This window comes from Caenorhabditis briggsae, assembly GCF_000004555.2.
Source record: "Caenorhabditis briggsae complete genome, chrX, whole genome shotgun sequence".
In the NCBI taxonomy this organism is placed as follows: domain Eukaryota; kingdom Metazoa; phylum Nematoda; class Chromadorea; order Rhabditida; family Rhabditidae; genus Caenorhabditis; species Caenorhabditis briggsae.
Genome location: NC_013491.2, coordinates 3,448,732 through 3,475,865, shown reverse-complemented (window position 1 = coordinate 3,475,865; position 27,134 = coordinate 3,448,732). Strand labels below are relative to the sequence as shown.

General features: G+C 37.8%; 8 protein-coding genes across 8 annotated transcripts; 3 read left to right on the top strand and 5 right to left on the bottom strand.

The window, feature by feature from the left end:
• On the bottom strand, positions 1-11,589 carry CBG01939 (the record flags this gene model as incomplete). Its single annotated transcript, XM_002643698.1, has 16 exons — positions 1-102; positions 347-486; positions 1,611-1,740; positions 1,797-1,876; positions 2,138-2,251; positions 2,881-3,046; positions 4,351-4,487; positions 5,688-5,776; positions 6,145-6,244; positions 6,351-6,467; positions 7,203-7,338; positions 7,871-7,938; positions 9,378-9,699; positions 10,836-10,907; positions 10,955-11,082; positions 11,448-11,589. The coding sequence occupies 16 exons, from the start codon at positions 11,587-11,589 to the stop codon at positions 1-3; spliced, it is 2,043 nt and encodes a 680-aa protein (XP_002643744.1).
• Positions 11,590-13,616: 2,027 nt separating this feature from the next.
• Positions 13,617-15,810, top strand: Cbr-gnrr-3 (the record flags this gene model as incomplete). Its single annotated transcript, XM_045238991.1, has 8 exons — positions 13,617-13,744; positions 13,791-13,924; positions 13,995-14,097; positions 14,150-14,309; positions 14,354-14,497; positions 14,782-14,978; positions 15,026-15,116; positions 15,550-15,810. The coding sequence occupies 8 exons, from the start codon at positions 13,617-13,619 to the stop codon at positions 15,808-15,810; spliced, it is 1,218 nt and encodes a 405-aa protein (XP_045091981.1).
• Positions 15,811-17,548: 1,738 nt separating this feature from the next.
• On the bottom strand, positions 17,549-17,629 carry CBG27482 (the record flags this gene model as incomplete). Its single annotated transcript, XM_045238990.1, has 1 exon — positions 17,549-17,629. One exon carries the CDS (start codon positions 17,627-17,629, stop codon positions 17,549-17,551), a length of 81 nt encoding a protein of 26 aa, XP_045098050.1.
• A 207-nt stretch (positions 17,630-17,836) lies between these two features.
• Cbr-cbs-2 lies at positions 17,837-20,613 on the top strand (the record flags this gene model as incomplete). The annotated part of the gene is made up of 9 exons (XM_002643696.1): positions 17,837-17,868; positions 18,014-18,117; positions 18,292-18,359; positions 18,410-18,513; positions 18,591-18,999; positions 19,078-19,466; positions 19,519-19,625; positions 19,672-20,509; positions 20,559-20,613. The coding sequence occupies 9 exons, from the start codon at positions 17,837-17,839 to the stop codon at positions 20,611-20,613; spliced, it is 2,106 nt and encodes a 701-aa protein (XP_002643742.1).
• An 826-nt stretch (positions 20,614-21,439) lies between these two features.
• Positions 21,440-21,736, bottom strand: CBG27481 (the record flags this gene model as incomplete). The annotated part of the gene is made up of 2 exons (XM_045238989.1): positions 21,440-21,590; positions 21,636-21,736. 2 exons carry the CDS (start codon positions 21,734-21,736, stop codon positions 21,440-21,442), a joined length of 252 nt encoding a protein of 83 aa, XP_045098049.1.
• A 1,842-nt stretch (positions 21,737-23,578) lies between these two features.
• On the bottom strand, positions 23,579-24,836 carry CBG01935 (the record flags this gene model as incomplete). The annotated part of the gene is made up of 4 exons (XM_002643695.1): positions 23,579-23,758; positions 24,105-24,442; positions 24,496-24,667; positions 24,714-24,836. 4 exons carry the CDS (start codon positions 24,834-24,836, stop codon positions 23,579-23,581), a joined length of 813 nt encoding a protein of 270 aa, XP_002643741.1.
• Positions 24,837-25,987: 1,151 nt separating this feature from the next.
• On the bottom strand, positions 25,988-26,269 carry CBG27480 (the record flags this gene model as incomplete). The annotated part of the gene is made up of 1 exon (XM_045238988.1): positions 25,988-26,269. The coding sequence occupies one exon, from the start codon at positions 26,267-26,269 to the stop codon at positions 25,988-25,990; it is 282 nt and encodes a 93-aa protein (XP_045098048.1).
• A 405-nt stretch (positions 26,270-26,674) lies between these two features.
• CBG27479 lies at positions 26,675-27,123 on the top strand (the record flags this gene model as incomplete). The annotated part of the gene is made up of 2 exons (XM_045238987.1): positions 26,675-26,761; positions 26,815-27,123. 2 exons carry the CDS (start codon positions 26,675-26,677, stop codon positions 27,121-27,123), a joined length of 396 nt encoding a protein of 131 aa, XP_045098047.1.
• Positions 27,124-27,134: the final 11 nt, after the last annotated feature.

Here is a 27,134-nt window from a genome sequence, read left to right as displayed (position 1 = left end):
TCAAGAATTCAAGATGCTGTCGCGGAGAGTGTTCGAAATGCACCATCCTTTGTTACGATCCTCGACTCGATTAATGCAAATTTCATCCCAAGCGCATCCAGACTGGAAAAAACACGTATGTGAAAAATAAACTCTGACTTTGCATATGTAAAACACATATTTTTTCGTTCGTCCTTTTTGTTTTCGTTCCTCAGAAAACATGTTGTTTTTTTAAAGTAAAGTTCCTCTGACAAAACGACATTCTAAACCAAATTCACTCAAAAAATACGAGGCGTGTCCTTGAAGATGTCCTTTTTTATCTATATTTCCTGTTTGTCAGTTCAAACAACCAAATTCCTTTGCTGACCTTTATCTCATCCGGGTTGCAGCTCACAATTCTCATAAACTCGGTTTCCGAGTGTGACATTTGCTCAAAATGTGGACTTGCTAACGGATGTCCGTGGGGTGTGAGCGTTCGGACATCGGTTCCATGATTAACATCACGAGCTGGAAAATTATTTTCAAAATTTTTCAGAAAGTTTGTTTATGGTGCACCTAGTCATTATGTTTTCTTTCTCACAATAATTTTTCATTCTACGAAACGTATTTTTGGCTTCTCATGATTTCACCCTTCATGTTTGTCCAGGTTCCACTCTCAGAACATCCTCTAGAAAAAAGAAGTTTCTTTCATAGAAAATCAGCAGATATTGTCTCCTTGCTCTTGCTGTTCCACTGATTCATTACTTGATAAGGTTTCACAGCTTGATATCTATATAAAGGTCTAGTACATCATTAACTATTTCAGTTCTCCATGTTTTGCTCCGAGAAGAGTAACCGGGACTGTCCAAAAATTTTTTGGGCTATTTTGGAAATCGAAAATAGTTGATTGATTTTAGAATTTCGGAATTTTCCGATTTTCGGGCTCCCGACATTTGGGAAATTTTCGATTTCAAATTTCGGAATTTCGGATAATCATGAGTTTCAAAACTTCGGAATCTTTGGAATCTCGAAAAACACGATTTTGAAAACTTCGGAACACAAATGTTTTAAGTTTCAAATTTCTGAGTTTTGTAATGTCAAAAATACCGATTTCGAACATCTCGGAATTTCGGAATATAAAAAAAAATGAATCAGAAGTTTCGGAATGTCGGGAAATTCCGATTTTCAAAACTTCGTAATTTCTGAACATTCTATTTTATAAGCTTCAGAATATTCCAATTTTATATTTTCGGAATTTCGGAATAATCGAAATTTTTAAAATCTCGGAATTTTGGAATATTCGAATTTTGTTTTTCAGAAAATCGAAGATAATTTCAGAAAATCGAAAAATTTTCGAATCTTCCGATTTTTGATAATTTTTGATTAGAAGTCCTCAAATGTTGAATTTCGACTTACAAACCTTTGGAATTTCGGAATATTCCGATTTTGAATCTTTCGGAGTGTTTGAATTTTCAAATTTTCAAATGTTTCGGAGTTTTGAGTATTCCGACTTTTTGATATTTCTGTTTTTTTGATATTTCCGTTTTCCGAATTTCAAAAAATTGGAATTTTGGATTATTGAAATTTTCGGATTTTCAAAATCTCGGAATAATACTATTTCTCCATTTCCAGCATCCCTAAGCATAACTCACAACTCATTTTGTCCGTTTTGAACTCAAACAGCTCCCGTGACTCAAAGTCATAATCCCCGGTGTAGAGACGTGGAATGATTTGTACCGAGTACCGTACCCCTTCTTGCAAATTCTTGAGCAACACCGTAGTCTTAAAAGTACAATTCGTTATAGGTTTTTTTTTGTAGTTTGAAAAGAGGAACCTACATTTTTCGAGTCTTCAATTTCGATTTTCTGCCACTGCTCCGGTGTCAAATCCTTGCGGTTTGTGTACAAAATAGTAGCACCTAAAAAGAAAGAGGAAATTCGAGGAAAGCCAAAAAATACTGGAAAAGAAGCAGCACATGTATATCCATCAAATCATTGGCGTAAAGCCTGTTGTCGTTGTCGTCAGAAAAAAACGTGTAATGGGAAGTAGGATTTGTGTTTTGCGTGTATGTTTTCTAGAGAAGGAAGGTCCTCTCATTGGCTCCTTTTTTCTCAGTATTCATTGACTCGGTGGTAATATATATATACACACACATCGGCTTCGTATGTTCATTTCTTACCAATGACGCTGTCCAGTATACTCTTCGGGAATGTCCAACGAATTTCCACTTCTCCTGGTGCAACATTACGGTATGCCAGCGAGTTCCCCTCGAATTCCTCCTCATCGGTATTGTCTGCATTTCGGGTAAGTTAAAAAGTCAAGTAATTTGTTTTTATTAATTGTGATTCCATTTCAAAACCGGGTAAAAAACTTCAGAGGTAGACCGCGCAAACAAAATAATCCGTTAAATGTAAAATTTCACACAAAAACTGGGTTAGTCATCAAATGGGTTGAACTCGGCATTCGGGTTAGTGTTCGACCAGTCTGAAAAAGTGAAAAAATTGAAGAACTACAAAATCAAAACTCTACGAAATTATCTTTTTTGTTAATTAGTAAAAAAAATCTGGAGTATTTTCTGGAGCTTTCTGAAGTGGGAACACACTCAGTCTAGTGGCTCGTCATTCGTTTCTTCTCTCTCCAAATTCAATTTTTGATCAAATCTTAAACTATTTCTTCCGCTTAGGGAGTTTTTTGTTCCATCTTCTCACTTTTTCTGTATCACTCAATTCTCAATTTTTTGCACAAAATCCACCCCATGAAAACAAATTCAGTTTTAGATTTTATCCAAGATGAATCATAGTTCCTTAGATCTTTGTCATCTTCATCTTCATCAATATCTTTTTTTTTTTCACACACACACGCATACCAACCCCAAAAAAATCTAATTTGATATTTAGTTCACACATCCATTTCTCGCCTTACCAATTGTCTTGAATCTATAAACTGATGGGGCGCGAATCACCGAGCCGTCCGTATTACGCACATTCACTCGGACAAAATACACTGTGGAGCTTTTGAGGTCTTCCAGTGAGAGGTGCGATTCTTTGTTGTTCAAACGGACCAATTTCCATTGTGAATCCGGTAAATCCTGCAAAAAATGTTATTGCTAAATTTCTAATGCATTCCATTTTATCTGAAATTTGATTTCTAGTTTTTTTTTCTATTTTCGAAAAAAATACTGTCAAATAGAAACCACATCAGAAATGTGTTTAATGATAAATTATTGGTGATATTGTGTTAATTAATTTATCAGTTGACAAATTTTCGCTATCTTTCACAAAAACCAAGATAATTGAGTTTAAGGTAGAGCGTTAAAATGCCCAACGGATCATAGTATTCGCTCTAAAAGCCTACCCAAACCGTTAATTTCGAACTAAATTATCTCGATTCCTATGAGAGATATGAAAACTTTATCAACTGACAAAATATTGGTGATATTGTATGAATAAATTATGAATAAATTATCAGTTGACGATTTGTCGATATTTTTCAAAGGAATGGATATAATTGAGCGCAAAGTTGATAGTTCTGAGCAAATACTGTATAATTACTCTTTTGAAATGGTCTTCCAAGCTATTCTGGATTTTCAGATTGTGCTTCGGTCACAATTTTTGATGTTTTTCGAATAAAAGTCAGAAAACGTTCACTCAGCTAAGCCTATTTTTGATCCGGATTAGAAATTTTGACAGAAAGCTTGTAAGCTACACTCTCTTATTTTTTCAAAAAACTTTCAATCGTCGACTCATCACTTCTGAATGAAAGAAAAAAAACACGACGAGTCAACTTTTTCTCTAGTGAAGAAGCCATCGGAAAAGCAAAAATTAATTTTTTGCTTGTGTTTTTTTTCTCTTCTATTTCATTGCCTCCTCGATCTCATCAATCTAAAATTGTTGTCTCTTTCTTTTTCTGAAAAACTTTTTTTTGTTCCTTCATTCGAATTTTTCCAGCATTTTTATCTTTTCTTCTGTTCCTAACTCCTTTTTGTTTTTTTTTCGGTTTTTCTCGTTTTTTTTCTAAATTACCATGTAGGCTAATCAATGTTTTTGGATGGAAGATGAGCATTTCCGAAAAGCTGTTTGATTTTCTAGACACAACTTCCTTTCTTCCGAATTTTTAGATTCTTTTTTTTTTGAAGATCAGTTCCTGAGTCTTTACTAGTCACCGATTAGCAAGTATCCGTCAATCTGGGCGCGAAAGAAAAAAAATTAAAAAGGATTTCTAATGTCTAATACATCGTGTTCACTTGGAGACTAGCAACATCAATATTCAAAGAGTTCTCTTTTTAACTTGTTGCTCCATTTCGCCTACTCTTCATCAACCATTCTAACGGCTGTTCCCCTTCTGTACTTTGCATAATAGTGTAGCGATTTGCATATAAATTGAACGCCTCACCTTATCCTGACTCAAATACACATCATAGCCCGCCACGTTTTCCGGTCGGATGTGTGGTTCGAGCATCCATTGCAATTTGACTGAGTTCACATCGTGAGAGTAGATAACGTCTACCTTGTGGATTGGATTTGTTTCCACTGCAATTATGAATAAAAGTATGTTGTGTTTGAGTGGATTGGAAATGTTTTGTTGCTAGGGAAACACACCAATCGAGTTCATGTCAAGTAAAATCGGCTCCTAATTTGATTTTATGAAAATTTTTGAATTAATTTTCACGCTTCGGTTGAGGATTCTTTATTTATCGTAATTTTGTATATGAGAACTTCAAGATTTTAAATTTGGGCGCACTGTTGGAGGTGGCATGTTGCTACTACCAGTTATGCTAGGCTAGCGGAACGTGCGTGAAAACTTATTTTTCTCTTGATTTTCAGACATTTTAATCATCTTGGTGAGTCTGCAGCTCGGTTGTCCAGTTTCCGGACAGTTTGAAAATTTTGGAAGGTTTAAAACAAACCTAGATTGGAAACTGTGCATTCAACATTTTTTTTTCGAAAACTCTTAGTTTTGTAGCTGATTGCTGATTCTTGAAAAATATCAAAAACAGGCCAAAAAGGGTTCTTTCAAAAATCGGCGAATAACTGAGAAACTAGGGATTATCCGAAAATTCTGTGACTCCAACGTTGTCCATCTAGGTTTGTTTTATACTTTCCAAAGTTTTCAAAATGATCGGAAGCTTGACAGCCGAGAACCAAGCTCCTGAAAATGGTCAAAATGACCGGAAATAAACTGAAAAATACGTTTTTCCATATCTCATTGATCGGTTAAAAAAACAACTTTCCGGTTTCCTCTCGAGAAGTAGAAACTTCTAAAAAAAAGAAGACACTGTAATACGCTACGCGGTCGCAACGACAAAACATGCATACTCCAAATGTTCTCTTGTCCGCCCTGCTCCTTTCGAAAGTGCTCTATGAGTTTCTTTGAAGCCCATTAGCAAAAAATACCTATTTATCTTATTTCCCTTTCTCTAAATCACAAAAAATGAGTACACGCAAAAGTTCACTTCGGCGCCCAATCCTCGCTCTCGAAGCGTCGCTCCAAATCCTTTCCGTCGTTCGCCGGCCCCCAGATGTTTTGGCCTTCCCGAACTAAAAAACCCCGGGAAAAAAAGAAAAGGGCAATATGTGTTGACAGCTAAATACTTCGCATTTTCACATAGGAACTGGTGGAAAATGCAGATTTCGTTCCTTTGACTCTATTTTTGCGCGCGTTCGTGGCATTTCTTTTTTTTGTTTTACTTGTTTTTTTTTTTGGAACTGGAAGTTTTTTTTTCCCCTCACCTCGTGGTGTTCGGAATCTGAATTGTCCGCTTTCAGTGACAATGTTGTTGACAAGCGCTGTTTTGATTCGTAGCAGATATTCGGTGTTGCTGGAATATTTTATTAGATTTTTAGTATACTTCCATTTTGTATTCTTTTGTGTTGCTCTTTTTTCAAATTTTTTTCTGGAATAGGGAAGGAATCAATTGGAGATTTCAAAAGCCAGAAAACATTTTTTTAATTAAAGAAATGGATCGGTATGAGATATAAGACCCAAAACGGGGAACAAAGGTTCTTTCTCATCCCGGAAGAGATAAGAAAAATAGCAATTTTCACTTTTTTTGTTCCTCTTCCACCCATTGTTTGTGCACATCTTTTTTTCTCGGAAAATGGGTACGCCGAGTTATTTGGTCCACCATCGTAAAAGTGCTAATAAGATTGTGGAACCTTCTATTCTTTTTCTGGAAATAACCCGAACCTTTTCAAATGGTGCAAAGCCGCAGACGATGATGCACCGTGGAATTGAATCTTCTGCCAGTATCGGTTGTTGCCTGTCTCGGCGTACTCGACGTTGTAGGCTGAACGAGAAAACAAAATATTAGGATGGGAGCAGAGGTGTCGTAGGAGATATATACACGAAAACCTTCATGTCGGATAATATATATTTTTAATTCTGTGACTCACAAGCAATCCTGTTTGCCATTGTTGGCGGAACTTCCCAAGTCAAATTCACGATTCCTTGAGTTGGAGTACGGAAGTGAGAGCTGATGATGAGATTTCCAATTTCAAAGTAGTCGTCTTCTGTAATTTTTTGATTTTTTCCATCGAGTATTTTACGATGTAGTACATAGAATTTTTCTTCATGTTGAAGCCCAAACATCTCATTTTCTGACAAAAATATCAAAACTAGGTCAACATGCAAAATTGTAATTATAACCTCAATAATATTTTGTTAGTTGACTGAACTTTTTGATATCTTTCAAAGGAATCGAGATAAATTGGCTCAATGTTGAAAGTAATATAGTCCATTCTATTAGAACGTTCACGGTAATCAACATCGAGTACTGTAACACACCGATAATCCAAATTTTTAGAATCCTTTGAGCTTTTGGTTTTCGGATTCACAGGCAAACTCTCATTCCAGTATTTTTGACAATTTTTGATGTTTAGAATTCAATTGGATTATTCAGCAGAGGTACAGTAGAATTATTTTTCTATTTTTAGAAATTATTAAAACGCATTCTCCTTTTCCACACTCCCATTCTCAGATTAGCCACCCTCCTTGCCACAAAAAAGTTTTCGGTACTCTTTGAGCATCAGCATCGAACAACATATTTTCACGCTTCCTCTATCCCTGAATTCTCGGAACGTCTTCTCAAGTCAACAGTCAAGTACGACACGTTGAAGGAAGCGAACAGATATAAACATAGACGAATTCCTAATCTGTCCACTAAATCTTGTGTGCGTGTTCCGGTTGATCCGAAGTGAGCAGTTTGTCATGTGCAGTTTTATTTTCCAAAAAATGAATTTCCTCACCTCTAGGCATAGTGATTTCCACAATTGACGCCGTTCCAGATACCGTATCTTGGCTGGTAGCACTTCTGATAGTCATTTCGTATTTTTCACCGGCAATCATTTTTCCCAATGTGAAGCTTGTAGCGGCGGTTTTTATCTGAAAAGTTGATTAGTGGAAGTTTCAGAGTTTACAGATTCTTTGAAATTTCCGAATTTTCGGAAATTTAGGAATTTTGAATAAATTTTTCGGATTTATTCGGATTCTCAAAATTTGAGGATCTTCTGAATTTTTAAAACATTTCAGATTAAAAGGAATTTCTTTGGTTTTTCAGATTTTCTTAATTGTTTTTCAGAATTTTCGGAAATTTCGGAATTTCGGAATATTTTTGTGTTTCTCGTTTTTCATTTCATTTTCTGAAGTCAAGACAATTATTGGATTTTTTATTGGGTTTATTGGATATGTCGGAAATCTAGGATCTTTCGAAAATTGTGTATTTTGCAAGATTGTTGAAATGTTTGTGATTTTAAAATTTTGTAGTATTTGGATTTTCGGTTTTTTGAAGATTTTTAGACTTTTTAAATTAAAAAGACTTTAGGAATTTTCGAAACTTTTGGATTTTTCGAAATATATTGATACGTTTGGAATTTCAAAAATTTTCGGCATTTTCGGTATTTCTGGAATTCCCTACCTGTTGATTTTGCAGCGTACTTCCTGATGCGGTAGTTAATTGCTTCACATTCACCAAGTAGTAGATATCTGAAAAAGTACATTTCTGTTCCAAATTCGTTCATTGCGTTCCTTTCGCAAATCTATTTTTTTTTCAAAAAAAACTTTTAGAAATGTATTTTCCATACATTTTGTTTTCTTTCCCACTACACTTTTAGTTTTATTTCTAGAATTCAATTCTTGCGAGATCAAGGATTAGCCCTAGTGTTCCTTCCCCTTCATTTAAGTTTTTCTTCTTTTTCTGAAATTGCAGAGCAAACACTTTTTTCACATAATGAAGCCTAAAGTCATCTCAATATCGTCACTCCGAGTCGTTTTCTCCCCTTTTCAATGCCCAATTATGCGGGGTAGTGCATCTCTAATATCACTCGAAGCATTATCCTTTTTTCTTTCGTCCGTCCCATCCGTCCCACTTTCTTTCATGTGCCATTACTCGTTTTTTTTGCCGCATTTAGTTTTTCTGCTTCGTGAATTATTCAAATACCATCTATCATTCCCGCCAACCTTGCTCTTTTTCTATCCGTTCTATTTTGCAAGGTTTCAGTTCGCTTACTAGAAGAGGTAAGAATGAAATCCTTTCAACGTAATGATTGCTATTCTTAGAATTCCTTTTAGACCACTACTGTAGGCAGAACGAAAACACCGAAAAACTTTTTTCGCTCTGATTTTTAATCAAATCACAAGATTTCAAGATTTTAATCAAACCCAATAACTTTTATAGCTTTTTGTCTAGAACTCGCTGATTGCTTTCCCCAGACAGTCTCCAAAACACAAATCCGATCAAGACTAGACCCATAAAACAGCTTCTTACCCTACCTATCCTTCGCGCTCCGCCCCTTTTTCCATATACTCTTGGCTCCGCCCATTTCTCAACTTTTTATGAGTTTCTAGCCCTCCTATATAAGATCGCTAGCTGGGACCAACTTTTCGGAACACTCCCATCTGCAAAGATGTCATTTTTGTTCCCCTAGATTTTGTTTGTTGTGTGTTCGCTCTCTGAAAACAGGTAATGTGAGATGTGGTGATCCTAACCCATCAAAAATTCCTTTCCACTTTCAATTTTTCATCTATTTCCTTCTTCTGTTTTTTTCCTAGCTCGTTTTCTGGAGCACTTGGACGTCGCTTCCTTTTTTTTTGCCTGGCTATGTCATTCGACATTCAGACGACACAGTTTTCTTGGAAAAAATCTCTACCCCCTTTTTTTGATTGGACAGATGTGCATTTTTTAGATCTACAGCGCCCATTTCAAGTATTTTTTCTAGTGGGCGACGGGAGAGCGGAACCATTTCATAGCCTTCTCGGACTAATGGAATTCCAAATTTCCGGATTTCTAAATTTTTTGACCTTCTTGATTTTCATTTCAAAGAAAACCCAGTTCTCACTACTTAGCTGCTGGAAAAGTGCTGATAATGTTCTTCCGGAATCAAATTTAGATTTGATTCTCTTCCCCACTCCCCCACATGCCCTACCTTGTCTTCCCGGCATCGCTGGCTGCCAGCTCAGTTGTACCGTAGTCGGATTCATGATGTTAGCGGTGAAGTGAAGTGGTGGCACAAGTGCTCCTGAAGCATGTACTAGCGGTGCCGCCTGAGGTGGAGCGTGAGCATGTTGAGGATGTTGAGGAGCTGTGTGTTGGTGGTGTTGGTGAGCGTGGTGTTGATTAGCGTGCTGATTAGCATGCTGATTGGGCTGAGGAGCCGCTGGTGCTGCCGGAGCTGCCGGAGCTGGTTGAGCAGCTGGTGCTGCTGGTGCAGCCAGAGCAACAGGTCGGAACGGAGCAGACCGAACGCTCTGAAATGCGAGATGAGAATTTTTGGAAGATTTTGGACCCGAATTCGCGAGATACTGTATGTCTTATGATATAAAGTTACCTCTAAACTTGTACTTTGTTCTCAAATATCTCGATTTCTATCAGAACGGATTCTTTTCTTTGTTATTTTCCAGCTGAATTTTGAAGCATTATTTTGATTTTTAGAAATCCTAGCACCTTTTCTTTTCCAAAACTATTTTTAGAACATTCCTCTTCGCTCCACTCTACAATTAGAGCTTCAAATTTTCTGTGTATCCTTTACGTCAGTCTTTTGATTCTAACCAAATTCCTAAAAAAGTGTCCTCTGCCCCTATTCAACCGTTAATTCCAAAAAAAAACCCCTAGTTCTGTATTGCTCTATTCATTAGCTACTCAGTTCACGTGTACGTCTTCATATTCGTTTCTTATTCAATTTTTTTTTTGCTCTGCTCTAAAATTCTACGTTCCATTTTTTTCCATTCTTGCTTTTTGTTTATCGCAAAACTCTTGTTTTTTGGTTGAGCCGTTTGGAAAATAAACGGGGTTTTATCTTGGAAAAGATACTGTAAATGAAAATGTTGGGCTTTCAAAATTTGTATTATACGATTTCCTTGTTTTTTGGTTTTGGAAAAAACACCACAATATTGGTCTGGTGGATTTCAGAAATACCTTTCTTTCGATTCTTAGCGTCTCTCTTCCCATTTTTTTTCCTTCTAGACCTATTTTTTCCTTAATGGGAAATCTGTTTTCCTACATATTTAGTGGTGCTGACGGCACTCCAAATTTTCGAATCGAAAATCTCCAGGAAAAAAATCGGAACGCATTTTGAAGTCAATTTTCTTCACACTTCTCCGGAATATGATCTTTTTTCTTTAAAAGCGGGAAGTGAACATCCTGTTGACGCTTATTTTTCTCGCAAGGAAGTTAAAGTCTAGGAGCCCCCAAAAAGAGCAAGGAGGAAGCAAGTTGGCCTGTGTTTACGTAGATCAGTTTTTGAATTTTAAATTAGGTAGAAACATGTCGGACCACTTTTTATGGGTTCTTTGGCGTTAGGAAAAGTTTCAAGATTTTTTTCAAAACATTACTTATTCTTTTGTCCGCTCTGCCGTTCATATCTCATTCCGAAACACTCACAAACCTTTTTAGCCACGTTCACAACAATTTCCTTCGTCCAATTCTCTACGACTTGAGCTCCTCTCTCGGTTTTTATCTGAAATGTTCTCTCTAGATTTGTATTTTTTCTTCATTTCCTGGTACCTGAATGTGAACAGCATCTCCATCAGCATACGTGCCTAATGGGATGCGCACATTGGATTCGCCTGTTTTGATGTACTTCCAGGCCACCTGATCCGATCCCGTCTTGTGACGAATCGTGTACATGGTATCTGGAAGTCATTATATTTGTTCACTTTTTCTCTAAAAATGCTGAATTGTTCTGCTCTTATCAGTTTGCAAAACGAGTTTTTTCGCTGACAAAGAGTTTATCAATGTTCTCAAAAAATTTTAAAAGTTTTGAAAAATCAATTTTCTGAAGGGATTGCTAACGAACTGCGATTGCTAATGAACTGAATACTAATACTACAAACGGATTACAATAGTTGTCTGTCATGGTCTAGCAAAGGCACTAGTTCAAAAACCGAATAATTGAAAACGCTGAATCATTCGAAAATGAACGAGAAAATTGATGAATGCAGATTCTTAATCATAATTTTTTTCGAAATGTTTTTCTCTATCTACAGTATACCCTTACTTTGCGGTTGAGGTCCAGATTGCCATTCTACATAGATGATATCGAGATCCGCCACAATTCTAGCTCTGGGATCCTTGACTATCGGTACCGGTAGGGCTACCGTAGTCTCCAAAAGCAACAATAGAAAAATTAGAAGCTTCATGGAAAGAACTGGAGAGCAACACTCGGAGAAGAAGTAGTAATGTGAAAGTGCGAATGACAAGGGCAAACACTCACACACAACGAGCCGCCCCTGGTCAACGCGTTATCTCAAATTGATACATTGCAATACGCAACTGGCCATTCGAAAATGTAATATCTGCGAGTTTCGGTGAAGGATAGGTTGTCACTCACGGATTACAGCGAGAGAAGGGCACATTTCAAACTTTCGAAATGAAATAGAGTTGTACTTGAAGAGAAACATCGGGTTCAATCTGTAGTGTTCGCTTATCAATTCGACTTCAGAGTTACACAATCACATTGCCCTTTGCGTCTTCTTCGTGGGGGTCCAAAGTTGAGGAAAGATCATAAATCTTGCGAGTCATAAAATCGGGTCGCTGGGGATTTTCCGGGTGGCGGGCACATTATTTTTAAGTGGTCCATGGAGTTTTGAGTTATAAAAAAAGCTGGGAAAAAGGTGGATGGGTGTCTCGCAGTCATTCGCACACTGTTCGGAGCATCGAGAGCTCAGCTCCAATAGACAATTTGTTTTGTTCGGTTTTAATTTTCCTGGGATGACAGTAAGTGTTGGAATGTCTTGGGTGTATCGAAGTGATTTAAAAGGAAAAAGAGTTTAACCACGTAGCTCAGCTGGTAGCTCTTAAATTAAACTCACAAGTGCAATTATTCACGGAAATTAGAACCACAAGGAAGTTCTTCTAAGCATCCCACTGTTAAAGGTGGTTGTTTTTCTGTTTTTACAGTTAATCGAATGCATTATCCGTCGGTTAATAATCTGGATTAATTTTTGAAAAAACTATCAAAGGGTTGTTCTTCATCTTCGTATACTTTTTTTTCGGTTCCTCTCTCAATATTAAAAGTTCTTCACTGCTCAACAAAATTAAGAACACCCAAGCGCACAGAAAAACAAAAAGTGCAGCCTGTCACAGTAAACTTTTTCTGCCGTCTGTTTGTCTTCGGCTTTAATTTATCTTCCTCCTTCACTAGACATTCCCTTCCTCTATTCGAGTTCTCCGGAAAACATTCTAATTTCGGGGTTTGATCATTGACACGGGCGTCTCAAGTATTCCTAGTAAGAATTATTTTTCTTAGTTCTTTTGAAATTGGAACTAAACAAAGGATCCCTGCCAAACTATTTATTTTTTTTGAAGAGCACCCAAAAATGTATAAAAATACTTCCCTAATTTCCTGCTAAACCTATTTTCCAAAGAACAAGTAAAAATATAGCGTCATTTATTGTTTTATTTTTTTTTATATAAAAAGTTAATTTTTTAGATTTTAGAGTATCTGTAAACTTATATTTTTTGAATTTCTCATTAAGAATGGCTTACAGAAAGCTGTTTCAATATCAAAAATTGCGTTCTAATTGCTTGTTGCTCATTAGTCAAGTACTGAACTTGAGCCTTCACAAGGAAGCCGGATTCTCTCAAATTTCATTTATTAGAAAATTTGATCATCTGCAAAAGCATAGTACTATAGCGGAAATTGAAAAAAAAACTTTCGAATACTCGCTTTGTCATATTTTTCCCTTTAAGTTCATATCTTTTTTTCGCATTTGTCAGATTCCTAGAGCTGGTATTTCACTCTCCCAGATTTCAAATTCGCGCCAAAAACAATACTTAAGAATTTTTACCGTATGAATTAAAAATGAGTAATCTCCTGATTTCCCGCCTCGGCACCAATCACAGCATCTTATTTTCTTACCTATATAACTCTTAGCGGTGGCTAGGAAGAAAAATAAGAAAACAACAAAATTGTAGTCCCCTCTCTCTCTCGGAAGGAAGTTAGTTTTGTGTTAACTGGCACCATAACTCATTTGATATCATTTATGATATTATACCTACCAGCTCTTTTTTTCGCGTTTTCTCATTTCCGGACAGTCATCGCTTGAATACCTCATCTTCTCACATTATTTACGTTTTCTTGAATACCTCATATAGACTAGTATAGTGGAATTTTATTACTGTATACAACTAAACTAAATATTTCAAAAGTACTGTATTCTAGAGGATGAACAATTCCGGCGAGGCGTTTGTCATGGTGCATTCCACGTCGGAAATTATCGAAATGTTCTATCAACTTGCTTTCTTTGTTATCGGAACTCCAATCAACGTTTTTGCGCTAATTAAGACCAGTCGGTTAGTGTCCTCTTTTGTAGCAATTTTCGGAATTCAAGTATTTTAGAAATGTTCGTGAAGGGGGTGTGGAGTCGCGTTTGGTAAAGCTCAGTAGACAACTGCTCATTGCTCATATCATGGTCCTTTTTATGTACGGAATCTGGAGAAGCTACTGGATCTACAATATTGTTTGGACCCAAGGTATATCTAAATTGCTTACTAGAAATAGTAACAAAAAAAAGAGTGCGTATTACAGAAAAATCTAATTTAGGCGATATTCTTTGCCGTGTATTCAGTTTCCTATGTGCTCTTCCGTTCCATCTCTGGTCGAATATGGTCGCTGCTATTGCAATTGATATGTTGTGTTGTATTACGTAAGTCAGGAAATAATTTGATGCTTTAGCGGGAAAACTGACTCTTTTTCAGATCCCCTCTGAGCAGCTATCGAACCGGCGCGAACCGAGTTAATTGGCTCATTACTCTGGCTTGGGGCTTTGCGATTCTGTGTGCATCGCCGATGAGCATTCTACGGGGAACCATTCAGATCAACGATGAAGATATGTACCAGTGCTACCCGCGAACTGATGTATGAGCAATTTCCGGTGGAATAGTTAATCAGTTGGTTTTTAGGTGTTCAATGATGATATTCTGATTGCTTTCAACTTGTTCCATGTTATCACTTCTTTCTATATCCCATTGTTTATCGTTATCATTTGCTACTTGGCTATCGGATTCTCGATTCGGAAGCAAATGGCAGAACGACGTCTACTTCAGGTATACTGTAATTTTGGAAATGAGAGACAGATCACAATAGTGCATTGTTTTTTTTCCTTGGCTTGCAAAACCCAATCTAGACACCCATATCATCTGATTTTGTGGCATTTGATATTAACAATCAACGATCAAAATTTGAGTTTTTCGAAAACTATCATTTAGAGACACATCAGTGAAAGCAAAAGTGTTTTTCTGAGCTGAAACGAAAATAATAATCAAATGCTTAAACAACACATCACACCAGAACAACATCACCGCAGATTTTCTGAACCAAAATCTTGCAGGATGGAGGACAAAGCGGACAAAAAACCACCAACACCAAGGCCAGATTCTTGAGAGCGTCTGTTGCGATCATCTGCACTTTCTTGTTCACCTGGCTTCCATATCAAGTTCTCGCTCTTCTCCGCATCGTGTGCATCTCTGAAGAGTGCCAGGAAGTTGTTAGCAAGCTCAATTGGCTTCAAGCTATTATTATTGCCAGGTAGCCCCTAAATTTCAAGATTCCCCGAACTAAAAAAAGCATTTTAGCACTTGCATCAACCCATTCTTGTACCGTTTTGGCTCTGAGCCAAAACGCAGTTCTTATTATTGCTCGACGATGGACACGGCTGGTAAGGAGGTATGCATGACAACGGTCGAGTGTTTTTTCCCTGTTCTCTCTCACTTCCTACTGGGAAATTGTGCTCTTATCACTTTCTTATCAAATCACGTGGTTTCTTTGTCAATTCACTTGAAACTTTTATGAATCTGCACGTAGAGCGGACAATGACATTGCATCAGTTGCCGAAAAAAAAGTGTTATAATCTGATAAGGGAATTAATTTGATAAGTTAAGGTTTGGAACGAATTCGAAAAAAAAGAGAAAATGGTGTGATTCGTATGTATTTCTCAGCAAATCACTTTCCCTATCCCTTTTTGCAAATGTAACCCGTTTATCACCACACACACATACACACATACACACGGTTTTTGTCTCTACACGATTCTCTTCTCCATCAAACACCCCATTCCCCCCAACATCGATGAAAAACGGGGAAATTAAATTTTTTGCAGGAAGCCGGTCAGTCCGCCGATCGACGACGGTTCGTGAAGCCGAAGCCCAACGGGTTGCAGCTGCAGCGCATCGGGCACGGTGCGGCGGTGTCGAACACCAACAGCAGCAGTCAACGAACCTCGCCAACCCCACACTCTCGCCTCGGAGTACACGCGCAACGGTTCGAGAACCGCCGCGCGTCCCACATCGACTCAAGAACACCAAAAGTAATGAAGTTTAGATGCACTGGGAGCCTGGATGGACGTGTGGAGCAGTGCTAAATGTTTTTTTGTATTCTTTTTTATTTGGCATATTATATCCAAAAACCGGTCAATAAACTATACAAAGACACATTTTTCAGTTGCTTTTCAGCAGTTTCAGGTGTTTCGAGCTCGGCTTTTCAAGTTCCAAATCAATTAGAAAATTATAGAGAGTGTAAAATTGCATTCTCTGAATTTTTTGAGAATTTCAAGTTTTTCCTTTATTGACCGGATTCAGAAAAACGCCGGTTTTTTCACATTTTCAGTGCAAAAGAAGCCGAAAAGGGTGCCTTTCAAAAACTGGCAAAAAGCTGAGAAATAAGGAATTTTTCGAAAATTCTGTTAATACCCAGAAACGTTTTACACTCTCCCAAATTTTCAAAGCGACGGGAACTTGACAACCGAGTTCCAGCCTCATGAAAACGGTCAAGATAAACTGAAGAATGTGTTTTGTGTGTCTTATTGAATACGGTACTGTGCATAGTCTCAACCCCAGAACATGATGAAAAGCAAACTAGAAAAAAGAGAGGAAAAAAATATATTTTTGCTTTTTTTTATTGGCTGATGTGGTTTCCCATGAGATCTTTGTCAGCTTATCTTTTTGTCATTGTTTTTTCATCGTTCTGGAAAGTTCTCATTTCTCCATCCATCACATTCTTTTTCTGTACAAATCAGACTACAGTCGCCACCCCACAAGTCTCATACATCTCCTGACCCCTCTCCCTCCACCTAATCTATCCGCGTAGTAATAAACCTGTCCAGTCGCTAGACTCTTTCTGCTCTTGTCCCTCCCTCTCACTGTCTGCCACCGATTACTATTTTCCTGCCTATTCTTCCTCCCCCACCCATCTTTTTTGTTCTATCTGTTCTTCTTCTCCCATCATCATTTGTCGTTTTTTGTCTTCTTCATTGGTCGGCTTGGGTTATTTAGGTAATAATGCGCCTTGCCAGGATTTTGAAACTTATGAGTTTTTCAGAAATTTGTCTAATTAAATTTTATTTTGCCGAATCGTGATTTTCTGAGCAAATAAAACTAATTTGAAAAAAAAGAAAATGATCAGAAAATTGAAATTTTCAAAGTACTGTAACGGCCAATAAGATATCGAAATAGCAAAAAATCAACTAAAAATTATGTTTTTTTGATTATTATTGGCTGGTAATGTATGTTCTCTTGATCTGAAATCTGAATACTCTGAAATTCCAAATTTATGGATTTCAAGACTTTACGATTTTCAAGAAAACATGTTTTCTCTGTACAACAAGTTCCCAAATCCAAATTTCTGATCATATTAGATCTCAGGTTTTTGTCCATGCCACCTCTTCCTATCATTTTTCCCATGAGATACCATCTCAGCCCACTAGTAGATAAAACGAGTGAATCATCAATGTGGAGAGAGGATTCTGGATGGTTCCACTCTGATATTATCTAAACTCACGATTGCCACATGACGATATACGTGACGTGTGTTTTCTACACCTCATATGATCAATTCACATATGTAAAAAACAGAAAACTTTGTCCTCTGGAGATAGGCAATGATAACTATTTCTTTGTCTAGTTTTCTTCTATCTATCTCATCTGTCAAGATATATTTTGAACAAAAAAGACCATTTCGATAAGTTATAAGATAAGATAATTTCATTTCAACGAAACATAAATTTCGAAAACTTGGGTGAAGGTGGTTTTTGATTTTTTGGCCTTCATCGAGAAGTGGCTACTCTATTATCTTTTCAGCAAATCTACCAAAAAAAAGTTCCTCTATTTGTCAGAAGAACCAATTTTTTTCTCGACTCCGCCCCTTCCTCCCCTCGTGGCTGTGTGTATGTCTCTGACCCTCATAGAGATGCCTATCAGTTGATGATCATCATTCTCCATTATCCCTTTCTGCCATTTTTTGTGTTTGTGGGTGCTGTGTAGTTTGCAACACACGTGTTATCTTTTCTATCTATCCAATTTTATGGTTTCGCTATCTATATGTTTTCTTGTGATTCCAATTCCCACGTGTATTGTTTTGCAGGGTTAAAAAGTTAAGGATCTGATAGAAAAATGAGCCAAAACGGAGTCGAAGCATTAGTCAAGTGAGTTTAGAAGGAAAAAAAAAACTATAGATATAAGTTTCTTATCAGAGATTTTTGAAAATTTTGATTCTTGATCATTAGCAGAAACTAGAGCTATTTGAAAATTTGAAGCAAAACTTTCAATCAAAACTTTCTAAAATTTCAGAAAAGGAGTGACCTACAACACTATCCTCGAAGCAGCTCAACGCCCAACTCCACTGGTCCCATTAAGAAAACTCAAGGTTGAGCACCAACTTCAAAGTGATATTTGTGAGTTTTGATGACAAAAAGGCGCATTAACGCCAAAGCCACAAACGGCTCACTCGAGCCAATACTTTTTTACTTTTCGATGTTTGTCTAACCTCTTGTCTATGTTTGATACTTGGCTTTTGGTCAAGATAGGCAGAAAAAAGAAAGCAATTTGAAAAAAATAACCTTTTGCAGATGTCAAACTAGAGTATCTCAATGTTGCCGGATCTCTCGAAGACCGTACTGCTGATAGAGCCTTCCAGGTACAGACATAATCACGTTTTTTAGAGTGCAAATCACTTATTTTTTGCAGTTTGCTGAAGAGATTGGAGTTGTGAGAGGCGACGAAGTTTTCGTGACCGCTGGTGGGTCTACAGCCATCTCGTACGCAACAGTTGCCGCTGTGAAGGGCATCAAGTAAGTAGAAAAAAGAAAGAAAAAGAAAAAAAAGATCAAGATCAAAAAGCAACACGTCATACTCAATCTATTTTCAGATTGACCATTTATGCGCCGAAGGGAGAATTCGCCCTTGTGGACACTGTCCTTCACACATTGGGAGTCCAAACTGTCGAACTTCCAGTGGCCACCTATAGTGAAGCTAGAGCATTGACCGAGGAAGCTGCTCAACAGAAGGGTGCATTCAACTTGAATAAATTCACAACCAACGCTGCATTTGTCGCCAATCTCCAGAAGACTGCATGTGAGATCGAGAGAGCTGTAAACAACAAATCGATTGGAAAGGTTGGAGCTGTTGTGATCCCATTGAACACTGGAGCTCCAGCTGCTGGAATCGCCGCCTACTACAAGGGAACCGGAGATCATGGTGTTCGTGTGGTTGGAGTCACTTGCAAGAAGGATACTATTCCAGAGATGGGATTGGATTTGAAGAATGATCTTCTACAGGTGTGATTTTTCATCAATTCCAAAAATAAGAATTCAGGCTGGAATAGCAACTTTTTTCTTTACAAAATAAATTTCCAGGAATACGGAGTCGAGAAGCGTGAAGTCGACGAGGAGGAAGCTTATTCCTTCACCAGACATCTCATCGGAACCGAGGGTATTATGGCTGGACCATCCTCTGGAGCAGCTGTCCTTGAAGCTATCAAGCTCGCCAAGGAGCTTCCAGCTGGATCCACTATCGTCGTTGTGCTCCAAGACGGTATTCGCAACTACCTTCGTCACTTCCTCGATGATGATTGGATTGTTGCCAACAAGAAGAACGTTGTGACCAGAAAAGATGGACCACAACCAAACAGCACTTACGATCCAAAGGTTTTGGTCTACGATCCAACGAAACTGGCCGGAGAGTGGACTCAAGATCCAGTCACCAAGGCTTGGTCTCATTCAGAAGTGGAATTCAATCAATTTAAGTGAGTTATTGGTTTTTTTTTTCAAATTTCCGCCAACTGTAAAATATTTTAGCCCTGAAAGACCATTGGTCCTCGACACCGTTCTTGATGCTATTGGCAAGACTCCACTTGTCAAGCTGCAACATGTCCCAAAGGCCCATGGAGTCAAGTGCAACGTTTGTAAGTGTATTCAACGTATTGGTTAATCTTAACAAAGTTGCTGCAGACGTCAAATGTGAGTATCTGAACGCTGGAGGATCCACCAAGGATCGTATTGCCAAGAGAATGGTGGAAATTGCCGAGAAGACTGGAAAGCCAGGAAAGCTTGTCCCAGGAGTCACTTTGATTGAGCCAACCTCTGGAAACACTGGAATTGGACTTTCTCTTGCATCCGCTGTCCGTGGATACAAATGCATCATTACTATGCCAAAGAAGATGTCCAAGGAGAAGGCTATCGCCATGGCATCTTTGGGATCTACCATCATCCGCACTCCAAATGAGGCCGGTTTCGACAGCCCACACTCTCATATCGGTGTTGCTCTCCGTTTAAAGAGTGAGATTCAAGACGCAGTGGTTCTTGATCAATACTGCAATCCAGGAAATCCATTGGCTCATTATGAGCAAACTGCTGAGGAGATTATCTATGATATGGGAGACAAGCATATTGATCTTGTGGTCCTCACCGCTGGAACCGGAGGAACAGTTACCGGAATCTCTCGCAAAATCCATGAGCGTATTCCAACTGCAAAGGTTGTCGGAGTCGATCCACACGGTTCGATTCTCGCTGGACCAGCTGAAACCGACATTGACTTCTACGAGGTTGAAGGAATCGGATACGACTTCTTGCCAGGAACACTAGATACCAGTGCCATTGACTATTGGGCAAAGTCTCACGATAAGGAGTCGTTCTTGATGGCTCGTGAGCTCATCAGAACCGAGGGAATTCTTTGCGGAGGATCCTCTGGATGTGCTGTTCATTATGCTTTGGAGGAGTGCAAATCGTTGAACCTTCCAGAGGATGCTAATGTTGTGGTACTTCTTCCGGATGGAATCAGAAACTATATGTAAGAAATGGGCTTTGTAACTGTTAATATAATATTGTTTTTTTTTCAGTACCAAATTCCTCGACGACGACTGGATGAACGAGCGTCACTTCCTTGATGCCTAAGAAACGAACACACTGAACACCTCAAACTTGGACAACACCATTCCGTATTTTCAATCAAAACGTATTCATTTTGTGTTAATTTTTTCTATGCATTTTTCTACTGTTTTGGCTCACATCTTGATAAAAAATCATTATGAAAATCAGGTTCCCATTGTTTCAGGTTTTATATATTCTTGCCTGATCTCTATCATCAATCGGTCTAATTGGAGTTCGTCGAATCATCATAACTAATCTACAAGAAATATGACAAAGGTGATGTGTCAAAGTGGTTGCCATTTTCGGAATATCTCCCGGAAAGGTCGATGTCCCTCTATCTATCTTCGTTTAGTGTTTCTCAGGACTTTTTTGAGAAGTATCTTACAAAGTGCTAATAGACACTGAATAGGTCTTCTAGAAACAGAGTAGACATCATCCTCCGTGTAAACAACTGGACTGGTATCAAATACTGACTCCAGCATCAGAAAAAGAAACGTTCAGACTTGTTTTTTGAAAACATAAAACTCAAAAAATGGATATCAAAGTGTATTGAAGAAAAATGTATTCAAAGTAATCCAACAAAATTAAGGGGAGTTAAAAAAATCAAGTTTTTAATAATCAGGAAATTAAGGAGAATTCAATAAAAAAATAAAGCAAAAAATTAGAAAAGCGCGGGGAAGTTTGATAATCTAGGGGAGTTTAGGAAATAAATCTGGTTAAAACATCCGGAAATTAGGGAGGAGTTTCAGAAAATAGGATGCGAAATCAGGGAAAAATGACAAATTGCCTCAACAAAATGTTTCAAATGAAGTATGGAGTATGAATAAAAAAACAATTTAAGTACAAGCAATCAAAGATTTTCCGGTACAATTTCAAATTTCTCTTTCATGTGAAAATCCTTACGCTTTCTGGTCAGTGGACAACTTCCGAGTGTGATCAAAACTTCCGCTCCGGTGTTATTTTGTTTCAGCAGCCAGGCAGAGCTAACGTAACCCCAACGTCTGAAAAACATAATATTTCTATTTGTATCTCAATCAGAAGTTTACCGTGCGCATTTATTGCTCATCGAAGAGGCTGCCTCTTGAACAGGTTTTGCCTTTATCTCAATCATTTTTGCTCCGAAATCTTCAATTGATTCAGCTAACATGATGGTGAGAATCAACGTTCGGATAGAAGATTCGGTTCTCCAACTTTTGAAATTTTCAATGACGTCAGACTCCGCAAAGGGAAACATTAGGTCGGAAAGTAAGTAAGGAGGTAAAGTAAATAAGGAAAGTAAGTAGGAAAGTAAGTAAGTAAGTAAGGAAAGACAGACATTTATTGAAAATATTGATGACGTGCCAAGCGGAGACCCATCTCGAATAATGTATTTTAAGTAGTCCGTTTTCGAGACTTTCGGGAAAAAGCGTTACGAAATCGAAATCCTCGTAATGGTCAGATGGTTCAATCAACATATCAACACGCTTTGTTTTCCGGAAAGTCATCAACCCTCGAACAATTGCTTCATTGTTTCCAAAACCTTCCATGTAACATTTTTCCAACGGATATCCGAGTTGTGCCAGGTGATCGAAATTGGTGAAAGTAGAATCGAAACGTCCCGACAACCAGTAACGAAAACTGATCGTCACATTGACGAAAAGACTAGAATGCCGAACACTGAGATACTTTCCCAAGTTTTCAAATGTCGAATCCTCGGGTTCGAAGCTGATTATTCGGTTGGAATTTGGGTGACTTGAACTTTTGTAATTCAATTCCAAACACCAGTAAATCGAAACCTTTATGTGTCATTCACGACGTTTTGCTGATCGTTGTGACAGTGAACGGGAGCGTTTGGAAGTCTCGCTGAAACTGTACCTGAAAACAAAAAATCACTTAAAAATTGTGCAGAACAAAACTTACAAATCGTAGAAATCCAGGAGATCCAATATTTTTTCTTGGACCACTACCGGGAAACGGGTGAATGGAATCGACATTTTGTTTTGTAGAATAAAGTAAAGAAATAAATATTACGTAGAAAAATACCACGTTCTGAATTTACGCAATTGTTCGGGGTGGTGTTTGCAGACTGGTCGTCATCTGGTGTTTAAACGACAATACGCGTATGTAGAGAAAGGCGGGGCAGGAGGGTGGGATACTCTCCACTACACTGCTTTGTTTAAAAAAAAACACGAAATGTGCCAAAAAAGCCAATTTCACAAACATATATAGGGATTTGAATTCTACAGATTTGCCAATGAGCAACACGAAGTTGAAATTTCCTATCCGAAATTCAATCAAAAACACTAAAGTCGCAGCCATGTTAACAGGCGAGGGAACTAGACTGGTATCCAATACTGACTCCAGCGTCCGAGTTTGGAAAGAAGAACGTTTTGTTTTTTTTTTGAAAACATAAAAAATGGATGACAAAGATTTTGAGGAGAGGTGTATTCAAAGAAATCTAATCAAATCGAAAATTTTTTTTAAAAATCATGTTCAAAATCAGGAAATTGAGGTGAGTTCAAGAAAATCAGGATAAAAAGACAGGAAATGAGGAATATCCAAAAAATTTAGGTTGAATTTTATTCTTTATAGTACAATTGATATTACACTTTTCCATCTGCTATCCGAGTTGAGTGAAATGATTAATGTAAGGTGTGCAGAATCGAAATATTTCAAAACACCGAAAGTCCAAACTGATAGTCATGTTGTGAAAAGAGAAAAGTGCCGAGTATTGAAAAAATTTTCCAAATTCTCAGATGTAGAATCTTTCAACTTCATCATGACTGGCATTTCGGGTGCCTTGTATTAGAGTTAATAAATTTCAAATTTACCTTCTCGATGTTTCCTACTCTGTACCTTTATGATAGAATGAATGATTTATTTCTCCACAAATTGGTTTTGATAAGTATTGATAAGTTGGTTATTTGATACAGGTTTAATCTATGATACAAGTGGGTGGTTAATAAAGTGTAATGTTTTGGAGAGGAGAAAAAATAAGATAAAAAGAACTTTAAACTGGACTATCTTCCTTGGCAACGGGTTCTTCAGCGATATCCATTTCACCGTCCTCTTTCTTCTTCTCCATTACCTGCTCAACTTCCTTCTCTTCCTCCGGTGCAGTTGGATTTTGTTCAGTTAGAACTTCGCATCTAATGTCTTCCACTCCATCAGCTCTTCGAATCACACTTGGCTGCAAAAAAATCATAAATTCTTGCAAACCAGGCCTCTGCAGGCCCTACCATAGTTTTTTCCAGAATAGATTATTGAGTTATCTGAGTTAGATATGATAGAACTTGACGAGAACTACAAAATTATATTTTTTGGAAATTGAACAGAATTACAGACATAGAAATCGCCCGGCCAGGCACAACCACTTCATGGCTTGTAACTTTCTTCGTATAGTATCATTTTGTAGTACTTGTCAAGTCCTATCTTATCTATTTTGATTTATTCAACAAAATTAATTCTGAAAGACATTACGACAGGGCCCAAAAAAAACTCTAACAAGATTGCATCTTATAAATCTCAGGACCCACCTTCGAAGCCTTAACCTGACAAAAGAGCGCTCTGCAACAACATGAAATCAAACAGCCCATGATGACAAGTGAAGCAACCATGAGCCAGTCTCTATAGGTCCATGCACTCAGTTTTCTGATCTTTCTCTCCGTGAGAACCACCACTTCATGATCCTTGATATCATAAGTCATACTGGAATGAATATCAATGTAGCTTTGACGAGTGAAGTTGTAGGTGATGCGATGTCCCATTCTTTTGGCAACAAATACTTTGGATTTATTGTAAGCTTTGTAATCGGTTCCTCCGGGAAGATCTGGGCTACCATGGATCATTTGGTCTGAGCATTCTTGCATGCTTCCTGCAAAATTTGATTGAAAATTAACTTCAAAATTTTCAAAGAAGACAACCCACCTACATACTCATACTCGGTGCCTCCTTTTTGCTTTTCCACAGTAACCGTCAAACACGCGTTGCTACACGGGACTACAAACACAACTCCTTCCTCACAATTGCTTCCTCTCCAATCAAACCATCCCATGGACTGTCCGGATTCCGAGTGTTGCATCAGCCAGCGCTTGAGAACCTAGAATTAAATTTTTAAGCTTTGTTGTTCATTCTTTCTTTCTTACATATCCCTTGGTGGCACACGATGGACAGTAATGCATTTTGTTCCCTTCACGGTCATAGTGCTCTTCCAATGCTAGAGCAGTCGCAAGAATTGCAGTGACGAGGAGAGCTGGTTTGAAAAACATGTCTGAAATCATGTATAAAGTGGATGACGTGTCACTTAAGTGTATGAAAGATCCTGAGATGTGAAGTGCAAACGAAAGCAAAAAAAAGGGGGAAAGATAAGAGGTGGTGAGGAATTAAAAAGCATTCTTAGAATACAGTTTGTTAAAAAAAGAAGAAGGAGCAAGACGAAAGTTTTAAAAGCACTCTAATAGATAGCGGATGGCACAAAGAGCTCGAGGATTTTAGACTGTACAGTCAAGGAGCCAGGAAACATTTCAAGAGAATAATCTAATATTCAAGAGAATAATCTAATATTTCAAGAGAATAATCTAATATTTTTAATTGTCTACAGTAACCCAGGAGATTCTAAATTAAAAAAAAAAGAGCTTGGAGTGATTTTGAGACACTTTTTGAATTGATTTCAGCTTAAGGAATATTGAAATTCAAAATACCGTATTTCCTATAATAGAAGCCCACCCGAACCGGTAACTTTGAGATCAATTATCTTGATTTCTGCGGAAGATATGAAAAATTTGTCAACTGATAGATTATTGAGCTTAATATCATCAATATTTCATCAGTTGACACGTATTTGATATGTTTCACAGGAACTGAGATAATTGAGCTTGGAGTGGATGGGCTTCATCTAGAGGAGAGAAAGAAATGACTAAAAAATAAAAAAAGTTTAGAATCAATTCAAAAAATCCTTTTTTCAGAGCCCAGTCAAAGACTTCAAACCTCTGCAAGACCAGTAGCTTGGTTTTTATCCAAGCCCAAAGCTCCGCCCACCAATCAACTAAGTGCCTGATTTCCGGTAGCTAGGGATGCGCTCATGAGATCAGCGCTGGAATTTTTTTTCGGATGATAAATCGGAAGTTGTGGGTGGTTTTTGTCAATCACGTGATATCAAAGGAGCGGAGACATGAAAAATAGGTTTCTGAAATTTCATTTACCTCTTGAGGAATTGAATTTATGGTTTTTAGAGATTCCAGCTGAGTTACGGTGGCCTAGGTTGGCGTTGACATTTATGAGAGCTTAGCCTTGGTATCCATGACCTCCTCAAAATCGGTTTCCACCGTTTTGATTCTGCCTGTGCTTTCCTCCTCTTGCTCCTAAACCACAAAAGATCTGCTCTCCGAAAAAAGGTCGACTGCATCTCCAAATACAGTATCTACAGGTCTAATTCTTCTTCCTGCAGACAATTCCATGCACAGAAAAACATTCTAGATCCACTCACGATTGAGAGGAAGCAATAGAAGATAGTGATGGATACGATGGTGATGGTGATGTATTGGGAATTGGCACTGCCATCCTCATCATTGACGATGTCCATAGTTGTCGGAGTAGTGCTCGAAACGAACTCTGAAGGATCGGAGTCTTGGCTTCTAATAATGGCCCACAGCCCGACTCCAATAGCTGTAATAATAAAAATTATGAGCGCGAGTTTGCACATATCCTGAAAAAATTAAAAAATGAGAATTAGATGACAAAAAAGGTATTTCAGAGCAAATGAAAACTCTGAAAAAGTTCAAGATATTCGAATGGAATGTCGCGACCAATAAAATCTCGACTAAAAAATGCTAGTGACAAAAATACAGTTTTATTCGAAAAGGAGTGTGTAACTTAGTTAAAGGGGCTGAAAACGGAAAATTTAAGAAATTGATAATTTCGATACAAGTGATCTTCAATACAGGGAAAAACAAACATCAGAATATGGTAGGGATGAGCTGAATACAAGAATTTTGATAATAATGAAAAACTGGAAAAATGGGAAAATCATTTTTTAGATTTTGTGGATACGTTTTAGGTGTTATGAATAAAAATTCTCAGATTTCCATGGAAATGTTGTTTTTTCAGAATGGGATACAAACTCGCCCTCAGCATTTTCAACATGTTGGCGATTGGATTCTTCTTGTTCTTCCTCTTTGCCTGCATCTTGTCGATTGTGAGTTTATCTGATATTTGTTTTCTTCTTTTGAACGATTGAATCATTTTTAGTGGATTCTGAGACCAAAAATAGTTGGAGCACTCAGAAAAGCGCAAGTCCCGGAGAGCCAACCAATTTTGGTTGAGGAAGAAGATGAAGACAATGCCGAAGAGATGGGAACTGTCAGAGCTGAGTCCGATAAAGTTGAAGTGGTTTTGCTCCCAATGGATAAGAAGACCAAGAAGACCAAATCAAAGGACAAAACTTCGGAGATGAATGCTTTTGAGATGGTCGTATTCAATGAGGCTTTTGACGAGGAGAAGAAGAAGGAGGAGGAGGAGTCGAGCAAGAATACCACCAACATTTCCATGGAAATCTGAGAATTTTTATT